We start from the raw sequence: 26807 nt of genomic DNA, 5'->3' as shown, positions 1-26807 counted from the left end.
GGACCAAAAGTTCGACATCAACCAAGTAATAAAATTTTGCAGCATGTACCTGTTCAAGAGTTCCCACCCCACTCACGGGTAAAACTGGTCAGGGTAAGGTCGAAAGGTCCACAAATTCATCGATATGTATGAAAGTACTATCATAGTAGTAGCATAGTGTGCATAACGATAGCATCCCACATCGAAAACCTCATCAGGGCGTGGCTCACATGACCGCACTAAACAGATTTGCACCTAAATAGTCGTCATATCTCCACTCTATTCCTAAGTTTTCCTAAGTGACATCTCTGGCCTGGGTACTGGACATTTTACCTTATAGTATCAACCCACCCACAAAGAAAACAACAGTGTATATAACCAAGTATCCCAGATGCAGATGCATGCAAACATATATAGAACAATGATAGCAAATAAAGCGATAAACAGAAAGACACCCAAAGAAACAAAACAAACAAGTGCTAGGATTGACTCGCTTAGGGCAATTGCCTCAGTCCCCAGCAGAGTCGTCAGCTGTCGCGGCGGGAAAATTCCGAGTGTAAGCTATTGATTAACTTAACTCGATTGAAACAGAGTCGCCACCGAACCATAAAGAAAACTAGGTACGGAAGTCAGTTACGCAAGGGGAAGGTATTAGCACCCCTCACGTCCGTAGTACTCTATGGTATCCATACAAGTCTGTTTGTTCTAAGAGTGTCTAAGTCTAAAGCTTAAAATCTAAGAAGGAATGTAATGCATGATAGAAGGTTGATTTATTTATAAAGAAAAAAAGAAAAGGTTTTTATTAATGTGCCCGACGTGGTTGTAAACCTTTGTGCCTACGTACCCCCTTAGTGAGGGATTAGGGCATTCGTAGTTCACCTTAAAAAGTTGGTTTGTTTATGTTTTTTAGGCGGATAATGTTACATTCACACTCTAGCTTTTTAACGACTTACCGCCCGACCTTAGGTACTTACACGTCTCATTACGTGGAATGGAAATAACACATCCTTTGTTAAGAAGAAGGTTTGCAAAAGAAAAAAAGGGCCAAGAGGCCAAAAAGAGTTTTATTTGGTTTGTATTTTTGTTGTAGATAGTGATGAGTTAATCCCAATGTAGGGACACTCTTCCTTCTCCACTTTTATGAAAAAGATTTGAGAATTGGTCTTTAATAAAAGGCTATGAATAAGAGAAATAATGGTAAACGGAATGTACCGCCTCATTACCCTCATATTACTTAAGTCTCATAACATGTGAACCAACTCGTTATGGCTTAGTGTTTTGAATTTGATTAATAAAAAGAAGGTATAATACAAAAGAAAGAAGAAAAGGCTAAGGGGAGACTACACAAAGCCCAACGTTATCATGCAATAGTGGCCCTAAAATTGAGGATAAGGGAGACTAAGCAAAACCCTAATGTTAGCATGCATGCATAAAATCCTAAGGTCTAATGACTTATCTTGCACAAGATGAAGTCAAATCCTAAGGGAGCATGGCAAACAAAAAATAAATAAGTAATCAAGGATAGTCAACATGCATACTAAGATCAAGCAACAAAACAAACTCACGGAAAGGATGCATAAGATCGCCACAAGATGTAATGCACACGAAGCAATACTCAAGAAATCTATGAAAAACAAAACAAACTAATGTATGATCAAATATCCATGTGAAAAGGTAATGACTAACCCAAAGTCATCAACATATCACATAGGATGTCAAATGATCAAAGCACTAAGGCTAAAGCACAAAACAAACACAATTCACACAAGTGAGAGATATCATCACACAAAGGAATCATATATCAAAGGTCAAACAAGGAAGGTATGATCACTAAAGGATCAAAACAAACAAGAGAAGGCGGTAGCTAAGACATACTAATAAGTATCAATCATTGAACATTATTCAAGAAATGAAATAGTCCTAAAGATACAAAACTAGCTAGCGAAAACATCAAACATAGCTCAAAGGAAGCAAACTTGTAATGCAAGCAAGAAGGAAGGACAAAGATGAAAGTATTGAAATATTCACATACACATGAAAATATACTTCAAATATAGATCCTCAACCCTAAAGGTTTCACCATCAAACAGGAAAGAAAACAAAGTGGGAGGAGGAGAAATGTTGCTTCCCAAAAGTCATCAAAGTGGACTTGTAATTGAATGCAAGCCATAAAATCATATAAGCTATACCTTAAAGGTAAAATGAATTTAGAATTCAGTAGCAAACACACAAGATTCAATTCAATTTGGATCAAAGGTATTTGGCAAAGGAACACATCAAAACAATCTCCTAACCTTGATCGCATATGAATGAAAATAAAGCAACAAAGACAATCATAGCAAACACAAGTTAGGGATCTTAAATGAATCAACCAAATTGATCTTAAGTCCTTAAATATGTCATGAGAATAAGATAAATAAATTAGAATCATCTCCTTGATGGTTCGCATCAATGCATTCCATGTATCTAAAAAAAAACACAAATAAGCGTAAGAAAGAAACACAATCAAAGAGAAAGATCAAGGTGATCAAATGAAGTCAAATGTCTCTCAAGTCTTTTATAAGACTATCCTTGAGCTTATCATTTTTCTAAGCATCAATGGAGTCAAGGTCAAAGCAAAAGTTGGCTCAAAAGATCAAAAGGGTAGGAAACTAGGGTTTACAAACCACACAAACTTATATGCTTAAGGTAAAAGCCAAATGATCAACTTAAAATTTACAACAATTGAAAATAAGTTGACATACCAATTAAGCATCCAAATGATCATAACATACCCAAAACTAAGCCTTAAATTATGTCCACAAGCTTCAAAATGAAGTTGGGGTAAATTACACTAGGCAAAAGGGATGCTCATGATAAAAAAACCCAAAGAAAATAGAAAAATAGGATATAAAATCCAAACAAAATATTTACAGGAGCTCAAACCTCTAACAAGTCATAGGCATATCCTTGCTCAAGCTAAAAGATCAAGGCATCACCAAAACAAAAAATACGAAGTTGAAACTAGCTCACAAACTAGTCTAAAACAACCTTTGAACAAAATAAATTTGAACAAGGCACAAAAACAGAAGCAAAAAATCTACAAAAATAACAAACATCAACTAATAAATAACTAAATTCATAAATAACAGAAGCCAAAATCTACAAAAATCCATAAATAATTAAATTCATAAGCTATATAAAAGAAATAACAAAATAAACACATTTTAGAAATTAAAATACCAAATATAGCAAACTAAATGTAAAAATAAATAAATATCAGAAATAAAAAATAGACACAAATACCTTTCAGTACATATTTTTTTAATATTTTTTTTATAATTAAAAGTATTTTTAATAAAATAAACAAGTAAAAGAAAATAGAAGAAAATAAATGACTAAAAATAAAGTTGGTCAAACATGTCCACATGGTATTCCGTGCCAAGCCAATCAAAACAAATCCAATCATTGGGTGCTAGAGAACAAAAGCAAGGTGAGCCAACCACGACGCACCACATGGCCATGCAAAAGCAAAAAAAAATCAAAATCTCTTCATAAAATCGTGAAACACGATTTTCAAGCTGTATACTTTCAATCCATTTTTCTCCTTCATTTCTTAACGAAATAAAAAGTTATAAACACCAAAGTTATAGATCTCAAAGAGATCTACAACTTTGGTTTTGAAAGTTTTTCAAAAGGATGAAATATGAGAGAGAAATATGGGAGAGAGGTTGGCTAAAAATCACTTTTTCACTTGAAATCATGTTTCACGAATTCCAACTAGGCAACTTCACTTCCATTTTTCTCCTTCGTTTCTTAACGAAATAAAAAGTTGTAAACATCAAAGTTGTAGATCTCAGAGAGATCTACAACTTTGGTTTAGAAATTGTTTCAAAAGGATGAATGATGAGAGAGAAATCTGGGTGAGAAGTTGACTAAAAATCACTTTTCATCATATAACTTCCAATCCAAAAATCAGAAAATCAAGCAAGAATCAATGGAAAGTTTTAACATGAAAAATTTTCTAACCAACATAAAGAACACATACAATAATTTCCAGATCTTGAAATGCCATGGTTAGGGTTTTGCAAGCTTACCAAGTGGAGAAAGAGTCCATTGCCCTCTTGTGCTTCCAAAATCAAAAGAAACCCAGAAACTCTTGTAAATTATTCTTCCTTCAACTCAAATAAAGAGTTTTTATATTGAGAAATTCTGGAGAAAAAGCTTGATTCAAGAGGAAGAAAGATAAGACTAATTTGGTGGTTTTTTGTGAAAGGGGAAGAGAGAGCTTGTGTGTCTTGAAATGGACAACTTGGCTTGCTTATATATGCCCCCAAAGTGAGGGTAGAAGAGTCATTGCAAGCAAAGAGACGTTGGAGGGCATAAATGGAAGATAAGACCAAAAATCAACTTGTTAAGCAAGGATGTGTTTTGTTCACATTTGGCTAGGGGATTTGTGCGTTTTGGACACCTCATAAGTGCAGTAGTACATGGGGAAAAGATGGTACAAGTTAGTGGAGTGTAGAGAGAGAAACATCAAAGTTGGCAATTTTGGCAAAAATGAGGTTTTAAGTGAAACATTGGCCAAAATGGTCGCATGGGTGTAAATAGAAGGCAAGGTACTCTCATTCACGATCTAAATAGGTCATGGGTTTGATTTGAGTTAAAAAGAATGGCTACATTTTGAGAAAATGGAGTATATGCAAAACTAGGTTTTAGTAAATTCACAAAAACCACCCCTTGGTCTCATGGCCATAACTTTCTCAATTTTGAGAGTTAACTCAAGTTATTATACTCTTTGGAAAGGTATTGAGGTGCCTTACAACTTTCATGTCGGTGATAATTTGGTTTGAAACATTTAAATTCTCCAAAAGTGGACTCGAAAATGGCTGAACGGTGAAAATCACCCATAATTCTCAAAAGTGACCTATAATGTCTTGCTCCATAACTCTCAAAATAAGTATTTTTTGGACATGGGACCATATTTACAAACTTGTAGATATTATTCCCATATTTCCAGGCATATAAAGTTTGCAAATTTTCAATAAAAAATGAGGAAGTTATGAATTTTACAAAATCAGCACTATGAAGTAACTTACACTTAGAAAAATTTCCACTTCACCAAGTTACTTCATGAACAAGTTAGCTTCCAAAACCACATTTCCCTTGAATTTTTTCCCACCAAAATCCATATGATGTTGAAACAAGATTTTTGACTTCAACTTTGACCAAAAGTCCACTTGGTTAACAGTTGACTTTTGTTGACTTTTGCTTAAATAATCAAATAATCAAGAATAAATCACTGGACATCAAATAATACCCACCAAAGGTCCACGATCCAAATTAGGATGCCCTAATACACATATAATCCATTGAGAACCAAGTTGCTTAAGAAATTTGTCAGAAACAGCCTTTGACCAACAATTGACTTTTTCACTAATCAGGTCAAAATTCACCAATCATCCAATGCAATGCTTTGAGAAGTCTTGTGATGAATCCAATGGTCATACTTGATACCTTGGGCCATCAATTGATCAAAGAAACCAATTCTTGATGAAAATTCAACTCAATTCTTGAAAGGAGCCAAAACCCTAATTCCTGATCAAAAGGTTTAAGGGCCAAGTAACTGAAGTCACACCCTGATTCCTCAAAGATTCTTGGGGAATTTCAAAAAGCCAATGATATTGAATCAATAAGATACTCATGGGTATGAGGTACCACACAACTTTCCTTGAAAACTTCCATCTTCAACTCATGATCACAAGCTCTAGCAATCCTTGATCCCACACACAAGTACCAATGTAAATGCAATGTATGAGAAGCAATAAGCATATGATGGTTGAAAACCAAGTGAGCAAATTTTGGGGTGCAACAGGAACATGCCATGAATAAAGGCCAAGAAAAAAACTGCAATAACACATGATTCAGCCACAGAACCATCAAGAGTTCAAACTCCTACTGATGCACCTTCAAGGAATCAAATACACTCATGTTAATGCCATGCTGATGTTACATTTCCAAGCATGGCACATATCATAACACAACATGGTACCAATTACAGAAAAAGGATTTCATCGCTAATTTTGTTTGTTATTCTCTTTTAATGCAAACATAGTTTCACTAACTCATCAATTACATTGGACAAATCCATGTTTCACCTTGCCATTTCAATACTAACTAATTGCAAATTAATATCATAACTGGATATCAATCTTCAAGTTCCATTGCAATCAACTGTGGCCAATTTCTACCTCAGTCATTTCACTAGAAATTTCATCAACTAACCTCACTCAACTTAACTGCCTAATAGAACAACCTGCCAGCTAGACTACATGGGGACCATAAAATAAAAATAACTGATCCCTAACTAACTACCCACCTCGATTATAAAAACCCCTAACTTCCATAACATAATTTTTCACAAACCCTAAGATCCTAACAACCTATAAATAACAACTTGATCATTCGTTCAGAGGATCATCCACTCTCTCAATTTCCAATCTTCAAACTCTCAACCAGATTCTCTCTCTCCCTCTGAATTAATCCTCACTAGCGCTCTCTTCCGAACGCATCATTGAAGCTTCACATTGAAGCCTCAATTGGTGGAGCTTAAGCCTTCATTCATCACTCTCTGATCCGTTACTCTCTTACTATCTCGTAATTGCAGAACGCGGATTTTTTGCTACACACTAAGGGGATTGAGGAGAAGAAGAATTGCAAGGTTGAATAATCATAATTACCTGGTGCTGCCTCTAGTATTTTCTTGCTATCAACGTCATTGGAAGATTCATGTGCAGGTACGTCATAGTTTCTTCTTCATTTCCGAGTTGGCAAGTTGTAGATGATAAATCTTAAACCTGAACCCTTATCTGCTTCACCTCCATTGCTTGTGATTGACGAATTTGGAATTAAGGTTCGTTTTTTGGTACGTTCGATTCAAACCGATGGAGTTAAAACTGTGAGGAGGGAGTTTAGGGCTTAGAAAGATGAGGGGAAGACAATCTGTTTAATATATGATAGGTGGTGTTTTAGTCTCCTCCGTCGCCAGAAGTGATTTCCGGCGTGGCAGAGGCGGTGGCCGGAAATCGCCATGGGAAGCTTGGTCTGAGTTTGGAGATATTTGAATCTCATTTAAGGCTTCTGATGGCGTCTTGTGAACTCCTTCGTGAGTTGGGCCTGGGGTCAGGGCCCATACATTTTATCGTTGCACCACATTCCACATGCACACCTCCTTTCGAATTCAGGCTGAGACTATTTGGGCCTATGGCTGAAAGCCCAATGCATATTTGCTTGCTACATCCCCAACGGGTCCACACACACCCCGTTCCTGCAACACCTTGTTTTTTTGTTTGTTTCCTGGGCCTGCGGCCTATTTCCTGGCCAAAACCTATCCTAGTATGCACCCTTACATCCCACACGAGTTTTGGGCCCTTTTTCGTTTACAAGAAATGAGTTAAGGTATAAGGCCCAGTTGCTGTATGCACAACAATTCTAATTATGCACCCCATTGATTCCTTTAATAATTGCATTTTAATTCTATTTTTTTAGCTTAATTATAATTAATTCTTGATAATCATGGTTACTTAGGCTAATCATTTTTAGGATTTTTATTATATTCTTAGGTTGATTAGAATTTAGGAGATTAGTATATATATTTTTTAATTAGATCAAAATTGGGATTATAATTTTAATTGATTTTAGAATTTAATTAACTTCTAATATTAGGTTAATATGCATTTTAAGACTTAATCAATACTAGGTTCTAATTAGATTGTCTAGTTAAGATTAATTTTGTGTTCCTAATTGAATCACTTTGTAAAATGACCATTTTATCCTTTAGGGGTCTATTTTACCTTTTTAACCATATGAATGCATATTCCCTTAGGATTAATTTTGACTTAGAATTTTAATTAGTTTTAAATCAAGTTTTGATTAACAATTGCATGCTCCCTTAGGTATAACCTTTGAATTAAATTTCAACCACTAGATTATGATTAATCATAATTTAAAAACTAATTTTAACCCTCGATTCAAGTTGATCAAAAAGAAAATTTGACCAATTAAATCCTTTGATCTTGTATAATCCCACAGTCTAATTGGAGTGACCAAAAGACCCTTGGTCACTTAATAAGACTTTTTTTGTAAGTTGTGGAGCTCGAAGTCTTAACTCAGACTCTTAATCAAGGCATCCCCAGTCATACCAAGCAGCGGATCATACAAGGCATATCAAAGGTGGTTCTTCAAGAGCTTGTCAAGCAAAGTTAGAATTGTGTGGCATGAGCCTTAAGCAATAGAGAATGAATGAGATTGGAGGATTCCATGAACTCATTCTGAATATCTTTGGGTATAGGACGCTTGACCCAGTTGATCATCGTATTCACCTCTATTCATAGGCTTTAGCACAATTCAAATCATATGATTGACAAGTCTTTCCCCTCACAAAGCAGTAGTGCAACAAGCAAAGGACTTTACCAACAATTTATCAATCTTAATTCACGTTGTACGACACAAGCCTTAAGTAATAGAGAATGGTTGAGAGTGGAGAATTCCATTATCTCATTCTGAATATCTTTGGGTAAGGGATTCTTAACTCAGTTGCTCATCGTATTCACCTCTGTTCATAGACTTTAGTGTAATTCGAATCAAAGGGTTGACAAGGTATTCACCATTACAAGAAGCAACAAAGATTCTTCTCCAGCAACTTGAAAGTTAGGATGAGAATTACATGCGACGAGTCTTAATTAGTAAATAAGGAATGAGAATAGAGAATTCCTACCCTCATTCTGAATATTTTTAGGTACGGGACGCTTGACCTAGTTGCTCATCGTATCCACCTTTACTCATAGACTTTAGTATGGTTCTTAGCAAGCAACTATCAAGTCTCTTCCACTATTCAATCAATGTTTTCTTTTGCCTCAATCATTTCGTTGTCAGCCTTAGTGGGCTGAACTACGAAAGCTCTGATTTCCTTATTGCATAATAAGGATATGTAGGCAGAAGAATTTAGATTCTCCGCGAGATACCTTATTTATTATCCATCACTTATTCAATCAATACCATCTTTTTGAGATTAAATATCACTTTTCCTTGGATTCCATTCACCATCCTTTTAGGACGCCTAATGAAAAGTCCGCCTTGTGAACCAAGAGTTGTTTGACTTATACCCAAACATTTAATTCACTTGGTTTTTGGTTATGACAGGAGTGGGTATGCCTAGTTTCCTCCACATCCTAGTCAATACCTCTTTCTCTCTTTGGTTCAGAGTTTATTCCTTCATGGATCCAAGATATTATTCTTCTTTGATCTCGAACTGCTTATTCCCCGGCAAGTGATATATTCTACCTTGCACCCAACAAGACTTTCTTGTGGGTCCCATACCCATCCTTTTAGGACACTTGTACATCTTGAGAACGAAGAGTTGTTTGACTTGTACCCAAACATTTAATTCATTCTTTTTGGTAAGACAATACATTAGGTATGCCTCTGTCCCTCCACATCTTAGTCTGTACCTTTTCACTCTTGGGTTCAAAGCCAGTTTGCCTTATGGGTTCCCATGTTACCATTCTATTGGTACAAGTTATACTTTTCATCACTTTCAATCTTCTCCTTTGTTTTCGTGGTTCCACAAACTACGAATGCTCTGACTTTCTCATTGCCTAATGAGAATATGTAGGCACAGGGAAATGAATCCTTGGTGAGTATAATCCTAATTATTCCTTCTTCCGTCTTAGGGCACCATTCATATGTTTCAAAAACCAGTATCTACCTTAAATCATTAAACTGTTCACCCTAGTGACATATTGTTTCTTTGAAACCGAAATGCAGTCTTCTTTGGACTTCCATATACACCCTTCTACGACGCCTAATGAAAAGTCCGCATTTATACCAAGAGTTGTTTGGCTTGTACCCATATATTTAATTCTTCTTTTTCGGCCAACCATACAGTGATACCATGTCTTAGACCCCTAACTTGTGGTTCATGCCACCTTCCCTCTATGGTATAAATTCCATTTCTCCTATGGATTTCAAGATGCTTTGAACTTTGATTTCAAACTATACCTTTCCAGTCACTTGTTACCAAATCTTCAATTCTTTGACTTTGGTCACTCATTCCGTTCATCTCCATGATGCATTCATACTCTACCTTCATTCGCTCCATGTGATATACCCTATTCTTTGAGCCAAATACATTATCTCTTTGAGCTCTATCTTGTATCACCTTGTGAACCAAGAGCTGTTTGGCTTGTACCCAAACACTTAATTCTCCTTGTTTTTGGTTATACCATATAGTGGAAGCCCGACTAGTCCACATATCGGTCAACGCCGGTTTTAATCTTGAGTTCATATTTCACCCCTTATTGGAGTTCAAATCACATTACCCTTTGGTTTAGACCATACTTTGATCACATTTCTTTTCATCTCTCACCACTAGTTCTTTGAACTACGGAGCTCTGAATTCCTCATTGCACTATGGGGATACGTAGGCATGAGGGCCTCAATCCTCACCGAGCACTCTATCTATTCTTTTCCTTTTCCCTTCATTATTTCGGAGTAATCTTTAGATATAACACCTATTTGAGCAAGAACAATCAAAACGGTTCCCATGGAGTACCATGGATGTAAGGGGTGTTAATACATTCCCCTTGCATAACCGACTTCCTTACCCAACATATCTCTTTCCCCCAGGTTTTATCGATGTTTTTCCTTTCCTTCGGGAATAAATAAAGTTTGATGGCGACTCTATTGTATGTTCGAGCGTGCGATGCGTTCGGGTATATTTCTGCTAACTTCACAATGGTTAATGATTATGGAGGTTGTTATTTTAGATGGAGGTTACAATGGTGTTTTTCTTTGGATGTAGATCTATTATGGTGGTGAGCAGTGAAATATGATTATGGAGGTTGTTGTTTTAGATGAAGGTTGGTTGTCGTAAGAAGTGTGTGGTGGTGGTGTGAGGGTTTATTTGTGCGGTGAAAGAGGAGAAAGGTTATGGAGAGCCGCATCTATTGGTGGTGGATGAGAGTTTGAAGGGAAGAAGGTTGTGTGAAGATAGTGCAAGAGGGGGAGAAAAAAAGTTTTGATGGAGATGGTAAGGGAAAATGAGTGTCGTGAACGTGTCCTCTTGTGTTTTTTAAAAAGAGATCTCTTTTCTCTTTTTCCGCCTCCACCCAAATCCACAAAACTTGGAGAAAAACAAAAAGAAAAAGGGACGCGTGTGATTCGGTTAGTAGAGAAAGGGAAGGGCTACGTGGCACTCCAAGAGTGAAGGGGGAAATGAAATTCATTTTTTCTTGTTTTTCTTCACAAAAATTAATTATTTGAATAAAATTTCAAAAATGAATTAAAAATAAATAATACCATCAAAATTCAAAACAAAAACATGATTAATTATAGATAATCGTCCAGATTATTTTAACTAAAAAATAGAAATAAACGGATCAAAAATAAATAAAAATTGAGCGCAAAAATGCTAAGAAAATTAAAATGACTACACCACAATGATTAGTGCGAAATAAACTTCTCGAAAATATATAGGTTTTTGTCAAATTTTGAAATAGAAAATGTTCGATTAAAATGCTCAGACGAATCAAAATATAATCGAAAAAGTAGTCGAAAAATAAAGCGAATACACCAGGTTAAACTATGTAAATCATAGATAAATTAAACTGATGTTTGCAAGCTCAATTTGGAAATTTTTCGTCTGTTGTTTTGACACACATTTGACAATTGATTCAACCGGTTTGCCTTTAGATCCGAAAATTTATTTCGACTGACATTCGGGGCATTATACAGTATGAAATGCATGTTACGCTATGCAGAGATGCAAAAACTATGATGTATGTATTGAATTGATGATTCAGGACCAAAATCGGGGCGTGACAGTACTGTTCACCTTTGATTGACAACAAATGGAAGATCGAGTTCAACATCTTTGAAATCAAGACAAATGCATATGTAAAGACTATGTGGAATACATTTTTCCGTTTCGAAACAAAAGTTTTACTCGAGTTGAAAGCGACGATTCCAAGATCGGTCTAAGATATTCTGAAGATGTTGAAGCGTCCACCTGGATATTAAAGTCTAATGTTGCATTTTATGTCAAAATCATCTATGTAATGCTTATTTTATGTTATGAATGTTAATTTTATTTTGTCAAATTACATGTTTTTGAAGTCTATTTCTGGTACTGGTGTGCAAATGTTCCGAAAATGTATCTACGGAAATACCTCGGAGATGCATTTTTGGAATTAAAAAAACCCAACTTATAGGGCGTCACTCAAGATGGCCTACGTTGAATGTGTATTAGGTGCGTCCAGAGATGCGTCTCCAAAAACTTGAAGACATTTTAGTATTTCCGCATGATGTCTAAGAAACATATAAGATGCATTAAAAATTGTCCTTACAATATTCATATGGTTGAGTTTATGAGTCTATTGGGTCTGAATTCGATAACAATAACAATGGTAACTACACCCTTTTGGGCGTTCTTTTCTTATTTAAAAAAATATATATAATAATAATTAATTTATAGATCCTAAATTCATATCCTGATAATGCTAATAATCATTGTGTTGAGTTAAAGTTTTGCTCATAATGGACAATCAAATTGATCTTTTTAGTTTAGCTGATTGGAATGCAGATACCAAGGTTTCAAAAAAAATTAATATAATAAAAATAAATTTTTAGTTAAATTAATAATAATTAAAAAATGAGTGAATGTATCATAATCGATCCATGTCTTCTATTTAATATATTTTTTATTTAATTAATATAATTTGGTGAGAATATATTATTTTTTTAAATAAATAAATAAGTAAAATAATGAAAGATATTATTTTAATCAAAAGATAAATCAATAGAAAAAATAGAATTAAATATTAAATATGATATAATAATATTTCCATCGCAAAATTGACCGTAAGATTCAGCAAGGTCTCCAGAATGGACGGTTTAGATGTTCCCAAGTCAAGGAGAAATATAATTGGTTAGAACAAGCGTTCGCCTAATCACAATTGGTCCACGTCATCTCCGGTGACATATTCCCGTGTAATAAAGCTTTCGGTTGACGAAAGCACCTTCGGGAAGAATCTAACCGTGCATCGCAAAATCACATTATAAAATAGCTTCAAACAAACCGTTCTCTCCAAAAACCAAAAACTGATTCACCGTCTTCACCATTACACCTGCAACTTCACCATTTCAGTTGTAATCATCGATTCGATTTAGAACTAGAAAAGAAGAATAGAAGAAGGATAGAGAGAGCATGGCACGAGCCTCTCTAATTGTTCTCGCCATTATTTCAATAGGTAAGTTTTTCGCTGCTTATTATTAGATCTTATGGTTTAATGCCGAAAATGTAACCGATTGATTTTTATAGTACTTTTTGGATCAGGTTTTGTTCAACTGTTTGTGATTGTTTTTGATTTATAGAAATTAATAACACTAGGTTAGGTTAGTTCACAATTCCAGTGACATTGTTTTTTATTACTATGCCTTTTATCTGAATCTGGAATATTTATCAACAGTGATTAGTGATTAGTGATTAGTGTAATGTAAATGCAATTTTGATTTTATAGTGTAATGGAATAATGTAACTAACATTTAGGAAGTTGGCCACAGGATGTGTATTTTCGATTTCCTCTGCGAAAGAGGAAGCAACTAAGTTGGGGACGGTCATTGGGATAGATCTTGGAACAACATATTCGTGTGTTGGTGTTTACAAGAATGGCCATGTTGAGATCATAGCCAATGACCAAGGTAACCGTATCACACCGTCGTGGGTTTCTTTCACTGATGATGAGAGATTGATTGGGGAGGCTGCAAAGAATCTGGCAGCTGTCAACCCTGAAAGGACCATCTTTGATGTTAAGAGACTTATCGGAAGAAAGTAAGACATTGTTACATGTTGTTCATAGATTATCTGTTATAATTTCATTTGATGGGGTTAATGTTGACTGAGTTGTTTCTGTTTGCAGATTTCAAGATAAAGAAGTTCAGAGAGATTTGAAGCTTGTTCCTTACAAGATTGTCAACAAGGATGGAAAACCATACATTCAGGTCAGAGTGAAGGATGGTGAGACCAAGGTGTTCAGTCCTGAGGAAGTCAGTGCTATGATTCTGTCTAAGATGAAGGAAACCGCTGAAGCATTCCTTGGCAAGACAATTCGTGACGCTGTCGTTACTGTCCCAGGTAAATAGCCAAATAACAACTTGCTCCTCCTACAATAGTCTTTTGGCTTTTGTTTTTATTCTAATATAACTCATTTTCTTTTGAAATGTACAGCTTATTTCAATGATGCTCAGAGGCAGGCCACCAAGGATGCCGGTGTCATTGCTGGTCTCAATGTTGCTAGAATTATTAATGAACCCACGGCTGCTGCCATTGCTTATGGATTGGACAAGAAAGGTGGAGAGAAGAACATTCTTGTCTTTGATCTTGGAGGTGGAACTTTTGATGTCAGTATTTTGACCATTGACAATGGTGTTTTTGAGGTTCTTGCTACAAATGGAGATACCCATCTTGGAGGTGAGTACTTAGAACCACTACAAGTTGTGTACTTATAATTTTAATAATAAGATTAGATTGAGACAAGATGTATCTTTTGTAAAATTTTACTCTACTTATCTGTCTTCCATTGTTTACTAGGTGAGGACTTTGATCAGAGAATAATGGAGTACTTCATTAAATTGATCAAGAAAAAGCATGGAAAGGATATTAGCAAGGACAACAGAGCACTTGGAAAGCTGAGGAGGGAGAGTGAGCGTGCCAAGAGAGCTCTTAGTAGCCAGCACCAGATCCGTGTGGAAATTGAATCACTTTTTGATGGAGTTGATTTCTCCGAGCCACTTACCCGTGCTCGATTTGAAGAGTTGAACAATGATTTGTTCAGGAAGACCATGGGGCCTGTGAAGAAGGCAATGGACGATGCTGGATTACAGAAGAACCAGATTGACGAGATTGTTCTTGTTGGTGGAAGCACAAGGATTCCAAAGGTACAACAGCTGTTGAAGGATTACTTTGATGGAAAGGAGCCAAACAAGGGTGTTAACCCTGATGAAGCAGTTGCCTTTGGTGCCGCAGTGCAAGGAAGTATTTTGAGTGGAGAGGGTGGAGAAGAAACCAAAGGTACCATAATAGTCTATACTTTAACCTTTTAATAATTGCATTGGCTAGGTATTTGTTATATTAATGCAAGCACATTTCAAAGCATTACACTTGCTCATTGCTGTTCTATCTGGGTTCAGATATCCTCCTTCTGGACGTTGCACCGCTTACCCTTGGAATTGAAACTGTTGGTGGAGTGATGACAAAGTTGATTCCTAGAAATACTGTTATCCCTACCAAAAAATCCCAGGTTTTTACCACCTACCAGGATCAGCAGACAACAGTCTCCATTCAGGTATTGCATATTTCTAAGACTTATTCCTTCTAAATACAAGATGCTTGACTGTATGAACTTGAACTCAATTGGGTTGCTTTCTTTTTTACCTATATTATAGGTGTTTGAAGGTGAGAGGAGTCTCACAAAGGACTGCCGGATCCTTGGTAAATTTGATCTGTCTGGAATTCCACCAGCTCCAAGGTTTGTTTCCTGCTTTCAGTATGCCCTCTTTGAATTTATCTCAATTTGATGTTTATGTGTTGAAATTCATTGGTTATGTTATGTGGTAATTGAACAGAGGTACCCCTCAAATTGAAGTGACCTTTGAAGTTGATGCAAATGGTATCTTAAATGTTAAAGCAGAAGACAAGGGCACAGGCAAATCCGAAAAGATTACCATTACAAATGAAAAGGGACGTTTGAGCCAAGAGGAAATTGAACGTATGGTTCGTGAAGCCGAGGAGTTTGCCGAGGAAGACAAGAAAGTAAAGGAAAGAATTGATGCCCGGAATTCTCTTGAAACATATGTATACAACATGAAAAACCAAGTGAATGACAAGGACAAGTTGGCTGACAAGTTAGAGTCAGATGAAAAGGAGAAAATTGAGACCGCAGTGAAGGAAGCATTGGAATGGCTGGATGACAACCAAAGTGTGGAGAAAGAAGAATATGAAGAGAAGCTTAAAGAAGTGGAAGCTGTTTGTAATCCAATAATTACCGCAGTCTATCAGAGATCTGGCGGTGCCCCAGGTGGTGGTGCATCAGGGGAGGGTGAGGATGATGATGAATCTCACGATGAACTCTAGAGATGTTGTGCTCAGATTTGAGCTAGATATATGATGAGAAGCAATAGGTTAGACGGAGGATGTTAATTTTTATGATAGGTGGGAATTACAAATTTTCCCTGCGCTTGCTTTCTGGCGGCGAACATACATGTAGAACTATATGTACTATCTTTTTTTACTAGTTCCGAGAGAACTTATCTGCTGTATGAGCCTGAATTTTACTTTTTATCAATGAAAGAAGCCGTGATAATTTTTGGTAAAATGGAATTCTGATGGAATCCGTTCATAAATGTCAATATGTCATTCTTCAGAATTTCCCAACATTCCTTCAGAAATTTGATATAAAAGCAATTCAGTCCAAAACTCTTGTTTCCATTACAATTCCAAAACACTCCTGCTGAACTTTCTCTATCTAAAAAAGTTCAAAAGGAAAATATTATCTTCAAGAAATAGTTTAGTTAAATTTGATCTCATTAAATAAAGGTCTATGACAAATATTCTCCGCAAAGTTATTTCCAAACTTTAACTACTTAGAACTCATCAACCACACAAGACAAAAGATCTCAATTTAGTGGTAACTCGACCGTCTGCGCTAAACCATGTAAATTTCTTCTCACAATCGTGTATCTATCTTCTCCATAGACTCCATGAATCTCCATAGACTCCACAAACCTCTTGAATTCCAGTATCTCAGCCTATCTACTATTACTTTTCATTCCTTTTGTTTTCTTACTACTCCAAATTGCCTTGGTATATTTTAACGTGAGAATTGTGAAGATGAAGTTTAGAGTGGTGGTGAAACGTGCATTTTTTTGGCTTCTAAACACAAACAACATACTATTAAAATCACAAACAATACACCATTCTCTTTTTTCACTATTATTTTCTGATATCACATAACTTCTTCCACAATATCTTCTTGCTACACAAACAAAAAGGAGTATAAATATTTATAACAAACATAACTCCATGCAAGTGTAGCCATTCCCACTAAAACTGATTTCCAAATTATCAATAAGCCACCAAATGAACCGGCAAATGCCTAAGCAACAAACACAAACCAAACATCCATGTTGTGAGAAACTGTGTCAGCCTTCTTCTTTTATTGTTTTATTAGGAGATTAAATTCATTTAGGTTCAAACATTTGAATTGGCTGAACCTGCTGCAGCAACTGGCACCCCACCAACACCATTTGACAGTGCTGCCACTGCAACTCCAATTCCACCAATACCATTGGATAGAGCTGCCACTTTTTCATGGTTTCCTAATTTTTGAACATCTTTGACATCCAGCTCATGTACGAGTTCATCATCGATTTTTCGAAATTGATACGGCCAACTTGTATTATAGAGAAACTGACGAAGATCAAACCTATTATCCTCCGGTGAATAACTCTGCAAGTTGAGTCAAACATTGTACATCTTCATAAGCCAATAAAATATAACAAGCAGCCAAAACCTTTAGGGACATGAAGAGCTATATCTAGCAAAACTCAATCCATAATAAAAGCATACCTCGGCATGATAGGAAGGTGTTAATGTGGTCATTTTGTGTTGCTTTATAGAATAACACGTGAAGAAGTGTTTTACTTTTTCAGCTACTTGTGTTGCTTTATAGAATAACCTCGGCATGATAGGAAGGTGTTAATGTTGGTGATTTTAGTATCATCAATGTATTTTAGTAGTAATGTGATTTACTACAGGCCGATGCAATTATGCGTTAAAGCTTGGAAACGAGTTAGGGGTAGTGCGGAGTGCACGCTCGTCGAGCCAACGTATAATTGAATGCGAATAATTGAAACGGGGTTCCAAGGGGCGAAGCCTCTGGCTGGGTGCGGGGCAGCGGCCCGTTCGAAATTTTCTTTTGAACAGTTGAATCCTTTCCCAACCGACGTAACCGTTTCTGAACAGTTGCGTCTTTTCGGTTTCTGTTATTGATCTCCTATATAAGGAGTCATTTTGCCTCAGTTTAATAAAAGACATAACGAAACCAAACTTTCTCTTTACATTCCTGAACATTTCTCTTTGCCAGAAACAAATTGTTCTTTAAGAATTATCCCCACAAAGATTTCGTGAACCCAGACAAGAATAGGGTCGAAATACTTTGTTCGGAAAGTGTACGAATACGATTCTTCGAAGTTATCCAGGATTATCATACCCGATTCTCTAACAAACGAACAAAGTATTTTCTGATAATCATGGCTGGAGGAAGCACCGTCAAGGAGATGACTACAAACTTCGGAAAATTGGACAAGTTTCAAGGACAAGACTTCAGGCGTTGGCAGAAGAAGATGCATTTCATGTTGACAACGTTGAAGGTGGTGTACGTCCTGTCTACACCGATTCCAGAACTTCTGGAGGAAGACACGGTTGAAAATATGAGACGCAGATCAAAATGGGAGAACGACGACTACATATGCAGAGGGCACATTCTTAATGGTATGTCTGATCCCTTATTTGATATTTATCAAAACATAGAATCTGTAAAGGAATTGTGGGATTGTCTCGAATCCAAGTACATGGCAGAGGACTCATCCAGTAAAAAGTTCCTGGTAACCGATTTCAACAATTACAAAATGGTTGAATCGAGGTCTGTCATGGAACAATTCAATGAACTCCTCCGAATCCTTGGACAGTTCACACAACACGGATTGAAGATGGATGAAACAATATCTGTCTCAAGCATCATAGACAAGTTGCCTCCTTCGTGGAAGGATTTCAAACACAATCTGAAGCATGGAAAAGACGATCTGTCTTTGATCCAACTTGGAAGTCACTTGCGCATAGAAGAATCTCTAAGAGCGCAGGAGGATGACAAAGGAAAAGGCAAAGAAATTGTTGGACCCTCGGTTAATATGGTCGAAGAGAGTGGTAAGAACGGTAACAACAAAAACAAAGGAAAGAAGCGTGCTTTCAAGAACAATAAGGGTAGTTTCGGTGCTAACCAGAAACCGAAACTAGAATGCTGGAAGTGTGGCAAAACAGGTCACTTCAAGAAGGATTGTCGTTCCGGCAAAAGGCATGATAATGCGAATGCAAGTGGTTCAGGAAAGGGGTCTAAGGACCAATCCGAAAACCAAGGTCAGAAATCAATTCGTGATTTGAATAGTTTGATTAAACATTCGGTTTCACTAAATTCTGAAGCATTCTATGTGCAGGATGATGCTATCGCGTGGTGGATTGATTCTGGCGCTACAACACATGTTTGCAAGGATCGTTTCTGGTTCAAGACTCTTGTTCCAGTGGAAGATGGTTCTGTCCTCTACATGGGAGATGATCACTTCGCTCCCGTTGAAGGAAAAGGAAACGTGGTGCTAGAATTCAGTTCTGAAAAGACTATTACTTTGTTTAATATTTTGTATGTTCCTAAACTACGTAAGAATTTAATTTCTGGTCCTGTATTAAATAAGCTTGGATACAAGCAAGTGTGTGAATCCGATAAATATGTTTTATCGAAGTCTGGTGTGTTTGTAGGATTTGGATATTATAATAATGGTATGTTTATGATGAATTTGAATGGAGTTCCTAATGATTCTGGTTCTGTATTTATGTCCTCTTCGAATGTTATAAATTCATCGTTATGGCATGCTCGTCTAGGACACGTACATTATAAAAGAATGCATGAAATGTCTAAAGATGATTTAATTCCTGGTTTTGATAAAAATGTAGAAAATTGTAAAACTTGCATGTTAACAAAGATCACTAGGCAACCTTTTAAAAGTATAACAAGGAAATCTGTCATTCTTGAGTTGATACATAGTGATTTATGTGATTTGCATGCTACTCCATCATTAGGACATAAAAAATATTTTGTCACTTTCATAGATGATGCATCTAGATTCTGCTATGTTTATTTGCTGCACGCTAAGGACGAATCCTTAGATAAATTCAAAATTTATAAAACTGAAGTTGAAGTGCAACAGAATGTGTTGATTAAAACATTACGTACAGATAGAGGTGGTGAATATTATGATCCTGTATTTTTCCAATCCGTAGGAATCATTCATGAGACTACGACACCTTATACACCTCAACAAAATGGTGTGGCTGAAAGGAAAAATAGAGTGCTTAAGGAAATGGTGAATGCCATGTTATCTTACTCTGGTTTGAGTGAAGGGTTTTGGGGAGAAGTTATGTTAACGGCTTGCTATTTGTTAAATAGGGTTCCTAATAAAAGGAACAAGACTACCCCATATGAACTTTGGTATAAGAAACGATCCAACTTAACATTTCTACGTGTTTGGGGTTGTAGGGCCGTGGTTAGACTCCCGGACCCAAAAAGGAAAACTTTGGGTGAAAAGGGTGTAGCTTGCATCTTTGTTGGATATGTTGAGCACTCCAAGGCCTATAGGTTTTATGTTATAGAACCTAATGACTCGATTTCTATTAACATAATTATAGAATCGAGAGATGCCATATTTGATGAGAATTGTTTCTCTTCTATACCTAGACCAAAGGACTCTATACCTAATTCAGATGAATCTCTAAGGGATGATCATTCAAATGATGTGCCAAGTGAGACACTTGAACCCCGTAGGAGCAAAAGAGCTAGAAAATCTAGATCTTATGGATATGATTTTCAACTATATTTAGTTGAGGGATCAAAGGATTAGATTGACACTCAATACTATTATTGCTATAGTATAGAGGAGGATCCAAGAACGTATGATGAAGCTGTGAAATCTCGAGATTCTGCTTTTTGGAAAGAAGCAATTGACGAAGAGATTGGTTCTATCATGGAAAATAATACTTGGGTATTATCTGATTTACCGCCAGGTTGCAAACCATTGGGTTGCAAATGGATCTTCAAAAAGAAGATGAAAGTCGATGATACAATTGACAAGTTTAAAGCTAGATTAGTTATCCAAGGCTTCAGACAAAAGGAAGGGATTGATTATTTCGATACCTATGCTCCTGTTGCCCGTATCACTACTATTAGATTGTTGATTGCCTTGATGGCTATTCATAATCTAGTGATTCATCAAATGGATGTCAAAACAGCATTTCTAAATGGTGATTTGGAGGAAGAAGTGTATATGAAGCAACCTGAAGGATTTGTAATGCCTGGTAATGAGCATAAAGTGTGTAAGCTAGTTAAGTCATTGTATGGGCTGAAACAAGCTCCGAAGCAGTGGCATCAAAAGTTTGATGAGGTTGTTTTGTCTAATGGTTTCATTCTAAACCAAGCTGACAAATGTGTATATAGCAAATTTGATACTTCCGGTAAAGGAGTTTTCATTTGTTTATATGTTGATGACATGTTGATCTTTGGCACCGACCAAAATCAAGTTGATAAAACGAAGAATTTATTGTCATCAAAGTTCTCCATGAAGGATATGGGAGAAGCGGACGTTATTCTTGGTATTAAGATTAAACGGGAGAATAAGGGGATTGTAATTACGCAATCTCATTACATTGAGAAAATACTCAAGAAGTTCAATTATGAAAGTTGTTCTCCAGTAAGTACTCCCATGGATCCGGGAGAAAAGCTTATGCCAAATACAGGTAAACCTGTGGATCAACTCGAATATTCAAAAGCTATAGGCTCTTTGATGTATGCTATGATTAGCACTAGACCGGATATTGCTTATGCGGTTGGAAAGTTGAGCAGATTTACTAGTAATCCTAGTAGACATCATTGGCATGCGATAACTAGGGTATTCAAGTACTTGAAGGGTACAATGAATTATGGATTGTCATATATGGGATTTCCTTTGGTGTTAGAGGGTTATTCGGATGCTAGTTGGATAAATAATGCTGAAGATTCATCCTCTACAAGTGGATGGGTGTTCTTGCTTGGGGGAGGTGCCATCTCATGGGCTTCCAAGAAGCAAACATGTATAACTGGTTCCACAATGGAATCTGAGTTTGTAGCATTAGCTGTTGCTGGTAAAGAAGCGGAATGGCTAAGGAATTTGGTATATGAGATTCCGATATGGCCTAAACCGATATCACCAATTTCTATCCGTTGTGATAGTACTGCCACATTGGCTAAAGCTTATAGTCAAATATACAATGGAAAGTCTAGACATTTGGGTGTTAGACATAGTATGATTAGGGAATTAATCATGAATGGGGTGATATCTATTGAGTTTGTTCGGTCGCAACAAAACTTAGCTGGCCACTTGACGAAGGGGTTAGCTAGAGACTTAGTGAAGAAGTCGGTAATTGGGATGGGATTAAAGTCCATTTAAATCTATTAGCTATGGTATACCCAATTCCCTTCTAATACAACATTAGAAGCAGAATTCAATGTGGAAAGATCATAGTTAGAGATTGGAGCAATTGTGTTTATCTTCCAAAGGTATGTGCTCAGACCTGCAGGTGATGGCTAGGTTGAATTATATCTTCTTAATGGTTCTTTTGGAAAATTGCAAATGCAGGTGCAAGATTAAAAGAATCACCTATGTGAGCATGAAGTTTTGCCGCTTCAAGAAGCTCGGACTTGGCTTCCTATATGCTTATTAATGGATAAGGACACATGGCTTGTCAAGTGTCAAGTATGAATAGTAGAGTATTGTAAGAAACATATGTGTACTATATCTTCAGACACTCAAATGGATTGACGGGTTCAATCGCTATGACACCCCGATTTTCGAGTATTTGGAATGTGTATTTGTACTAAGATGAAAATTCAATCGCAAGACATTTTCATTTATGCATTTGTTTGATTGTTATACCTGTGTGTTATACCCTTGTATATATTATTGTATATACTGAGTAAATCAAGGATTACACTAAAATGGGGGGGATTTGTTGGTGATTTTAGTATCATCAATGTATTTTAGTAGTAATGTGATTTACTACAGGCCGATGCAATTATGCGTTAAAGCTTGGAAACGAGTTAGGGGTAGTGCGGAGTGCACGCTCGTCGAGCCAACGTATAATTGAATGCGAATAATTGAAACGGGGTTCCAAGGGGCGAAGCCTCTGGCGGGGTGCGGGGCAGCGGCCCGTTCGAAATTTTCTTTTGAACAGTTGAATCCTTTCCCAACCGACGTAACCGTTTTTGAACAGTTGCGTCTTTTCGGTTTCTGTTATTGATCTCTTATATAAGGAGTCATTTGGCCTCAGTTTAATAAAAGACATAACGAAATCAAACTTTCTCTTTACATTCCTGAACATTTCTCTTTGCCAGAAACAAATTGTTCTTTAAGAATTATCCCCACAAAGATTTCGTGAACCCAGACAAGAATAGGGTCGAAATACTTTGTTCGGAAAGTGTACGAACACGATTCTTCGAAGTTATCCAGGATTATCATACCCGATTCTCTAACATCTTGCACCCCATTTGTAACATAGATTCTGAGACAACAAATTTAAAAGAGGTTATGACAGAATTACAAAATGGACAGTGACGGATCGAGGACTCTGATGGAGAAACATGAGATATACCTGGAACATGAAAACTGGACCACAACGAAAAGTTTTTCTTAATTTTCCATAAGCAGATAGTTCCTCATAAGTCATTCCTAGATCAGCTTCATCAGTCTATTCAATAAAAAAAATGATTATGAACAATAATGAAATTAAATTGTCTCTTGTCCTCCATCTAGCATAGTAGCACTGACAAAAATATGTGCCGCTTTCCTGTAAGTGTTTTAAACAATGACAAAAAAGAAGATATAAGTCCATCAATGCTAACATCAAGATGCCATGAACCAACTTCATCTGCCAGCACCTTGGCTCGCGACTTCGTAGCTTCTGAACTGCAAGGATAAAAAATATTCTTGAAGTGAACAAATTTTTCTTGCAGTGGTAATAATAGGTTTAGTAAGAAAGTAACCGAGGGAGACCTCTTATAGAAACATTGAAGAAGTATTGATGGAATACAACAGATAGAGAAGTGACACAACCAAGGATTGTAAAACACTAACATGAAAATTATCACTTGTTTTCAGATCCCATGAACACAGTATAAAATATTCGTTTTGCAAATTCTCTGCAGTCTGTCGGATACTGTCCATCCTTATAGTTTCCAATTTGTATTTACTGTATATAATTGGATTATAATTATTTTGTCTGTTTGCTAGTGGTTATGGTTCGAAAAGAACAAATTGTATCTTGTAAATGAAGTGATATTTTTTTTATGTTTTGAACTAAATATTTTCTCAAGCATAATCTCTTTTATTCAATGAGAACGATCACGTGGAATGCATATAAATGTAGTAATATAATTTTGAATGTTGATGATCGTAGTGTGTTATCTCGAAAAATGAGAGCATGACCTTGCAAAGCGCAATTGCAGATTTGTGGAATGGATTTAACAAAGTCTCCATCGAACTTTATTTATTTCTAAAGAAGGAAAGAAAAAAATATATAAAACCCCTAAAAGAACTACACTGATATTGATCGTCGCACCCCTCACGTCCGTTATACTCAATGAGAACTGTTTAGTTAGGTGCGCGTTAATGTTAGCTTTTGAAATGCTAGATTTCTTGAGTTATTAAAAGGGAAAAGAATAGGATAAAAAAAATTATTTTTTATTAGGGTGTCTGACGAGACTTTGGATCTCATTTCTACATATCTTCGGATGCAATGGAGAACTCAAGGTTACGTAGGTATTAGTTATGAGTAGAAAATGTTTCTTTCTTGGTCAATTTTTGCAAAAGTTATTTTGTCTCAATCAACGGAAAAATATTGTTTGCTACCCAAAATAAGTGGAGAAGGAAACAGTTACATCACGTCAGAATGAATTTACAAATCAACATTCGCGGAACACGTTGTCAGCTTACTCACAAATCCAAGTAGATGAACTGTTGTCTTGCATCATCTCGAGATGAAATACCTTTTCTTTATGAATTTTTTTTTGAAAGTTGTGCGAAGAAGAAAATATGTTTGAATGCGTTTGATGTATTTTTGGGTGATGGCGAGAACTTGAATGAGCGAAATATCTATCTCGAATCCTAAAATCTGGAGCTCGTGATATTTTTAAAGTGAAGTGAAATCGAGTGAAAATAGTTGATGGTTTGATTTGAGAAAAATGGTTCGACGTTGGATCGAGCGCTTATTATTTTTTGTTCATTTTGAAAATGGTTAATTTTTGTTGTTGTTTAAATTTTAATTTATCTAATTAAAAAAATAAAAACAAACAAATACAAATTACAATCAAAGGGACGTGGATACACTTGTAAATCTAGGGATATGGTAAAGCTATTAAAATACAAGCTATCGAATATACAACACAAAAAAAAATTCACTGTAAGAAGGCTCAAGAGTAAGTCACGGGATCGGAAATCTACCGAAATTGAAAGCAACTGAATTTAACTCTAAACTAATCTTGGGTGAATTCGATTTTTGAATTTGCTATAAATTAGCTATGCGATTAGCTACATTTTAGCTACGTGTTCTTATCGATTTAAGAATGATGCTGACATTAGCCACGTGGCATCCACATCAGCATTTTTTGTCACACTGACATTATAACGTGTATGCTCGGTCATCAAAAAGTTTCACGTGACATGTTATATCGGCTTCTATTAACGATTGTTAGTATGAGAGACCAAAAGTGTTAATGAAAAATCTTAAAAGAATTATTCTTTGAAGGAAATTTTTAGAGTGATTAAAACTGAAAATAACCATATTTAATGGGACTAAAAATTTATTTAATCTTATTTTAAATTATGTATTTATGTAGAAATTGACTTTTGATATTATTATAGATACGAAAGACACATCATATAAATAATTAATATTAAAATTAAAATTAAAAAAATATATATTTATATAATTTCACATATGTGCGGATTAAAAGAATAATCAAATAAACGAGAGCATTTGTATAAATGTTAATCAATAGAGAGAAATATCACATAAAACTTCATTATAATAGCTTAACACACGTATCTTAGTATTTAGATATTACTATACATTTTTTATAAGTATCTTAGTATTTAAATATTACTATACATTTTTTATAAGATAAAATCAAGATATACCTAAAAATAACATATACAATGTTTTGTGTGATTATATGCTTATGAAATGGTATGAATTAAGTTATATTAAAATTGTATGATAATATATCACAAAAAAAGAAAAATGAAAAATTGTATAATAATAATAATAATAAAACACTTCATTCGCTAATATAAATTAAATAAACTATAATATAAATAATAATATATTCGGACCATACAATAAAAATAATTGGAAAATTTATAAATTAAGAAAGAAAATATAAATCCAAATATAAGAAAATATAATATATGCATAAAATTAATATGATAATTAATAAAAAAGACAATAATGAATATCACATAAGATTTTATTATAATAATTCAACATATAAATTCTTGTTAATTAGTTAATGGTTAAACATAAATAGTTATAAATATTTTGAAGTAATTAAAGTAAATAAAGTAATTAAATCTCCCAAGATAAAACAATAATTTAAATTAAACAATTAAAATATAAAATAAATTATATTTTAAATATTATTAACTTATATAAAATAAATATATAGAATTATATTATTAAAACAATCGTGTTATAAAAAAATGATGAATTAAATTTTAAAAATAATTATTCAAATCAAATTTTTGTTTGAAGTCTTTATAAACCCTACCTCAATTAGGTCTTTTAAGGGTTGTAACGTGAACTAGTTCACGACTTCAGAAAGAAAGGATATAAGGCTCAAAATCTATTCTAACCTACCTATTCTCCTTGATGTTCTCCAATC

At 35.4% G+C, this 26807-nt stretch overlaps 1 protein-coding gene across 1 annotated transcript; it reads left to right on the top strand.

Annotated features, from left to right (window-relative positions):
* Nucleotides 1–13000: 13000 nt before the first annotated feature.
* On the top strand, nt 13001–16388 carry LOC127101227 (luminal-binding protein). The gene is made up of 8 exons (XM_051038587.1): nt 13001–13265; nt 13579–13846; nt 13935–14149; nt 14243–14485; nt 14606–15085; nt 15205–15359; nt 15460–15542; nt 15640–16388. Exons 1-8 carry the CDS (start codon nt 13223–13225, stop codon nt 16145–16147), a joined length of 1995 nt encoding a protein of 664 aa, XP_050894544.1. The 5' UTR covers nt 13001–13222; the 3' UTR covers nt 16148–16388.
* Nucleotides 16389–26807: the final 10419 nt, after the last annotated feature.

This window comes from Lathyrus oleraceus, chromosome 7 (assembly GCF_024323335.1).
Source record: "Lathyrus oleraceus cultivar Zhongwan6 chromosome 7, CAAS_Psat_ZW6_1.0, whole genome shotgun sequence".
Taxonomy (NCBI): Eukaryota; Viridiplantae; Streptophyta; class Magnoliopsida; order Fabales; family Fabaceae; genus Lathyrus; species Lathyrus oleraceus.
Note: the sequence above shows the minus strand (reverse complement) of the source record. Positions and strands in the feature narration are given on the sequence as shown.

Bases quoted from the DNA above. Each gene is read 5' to 3' on its own strand.
- LOC127101227 (XM_051038587.1), top strand. From the start codon at position 13,223: ATGGCACGAGCCTCTCTAATTGTTCTCGCCATTATTTCAATAG. The intron at 14,486-14,605 runs GTGAGTACTTAG...ATTGTTTACTAG, and splicing joins TGGAGATACCCATCTTGGAG to GTGAGGACTTTGATCAGAGA. The intron at 15,086-15,204 runs GTACCATAATAG...ATCTGGGTTCAG, and splicing joins GGGTGGAGAAGAAACCAAAG to ATATCCTCCTTCTGGACGTT.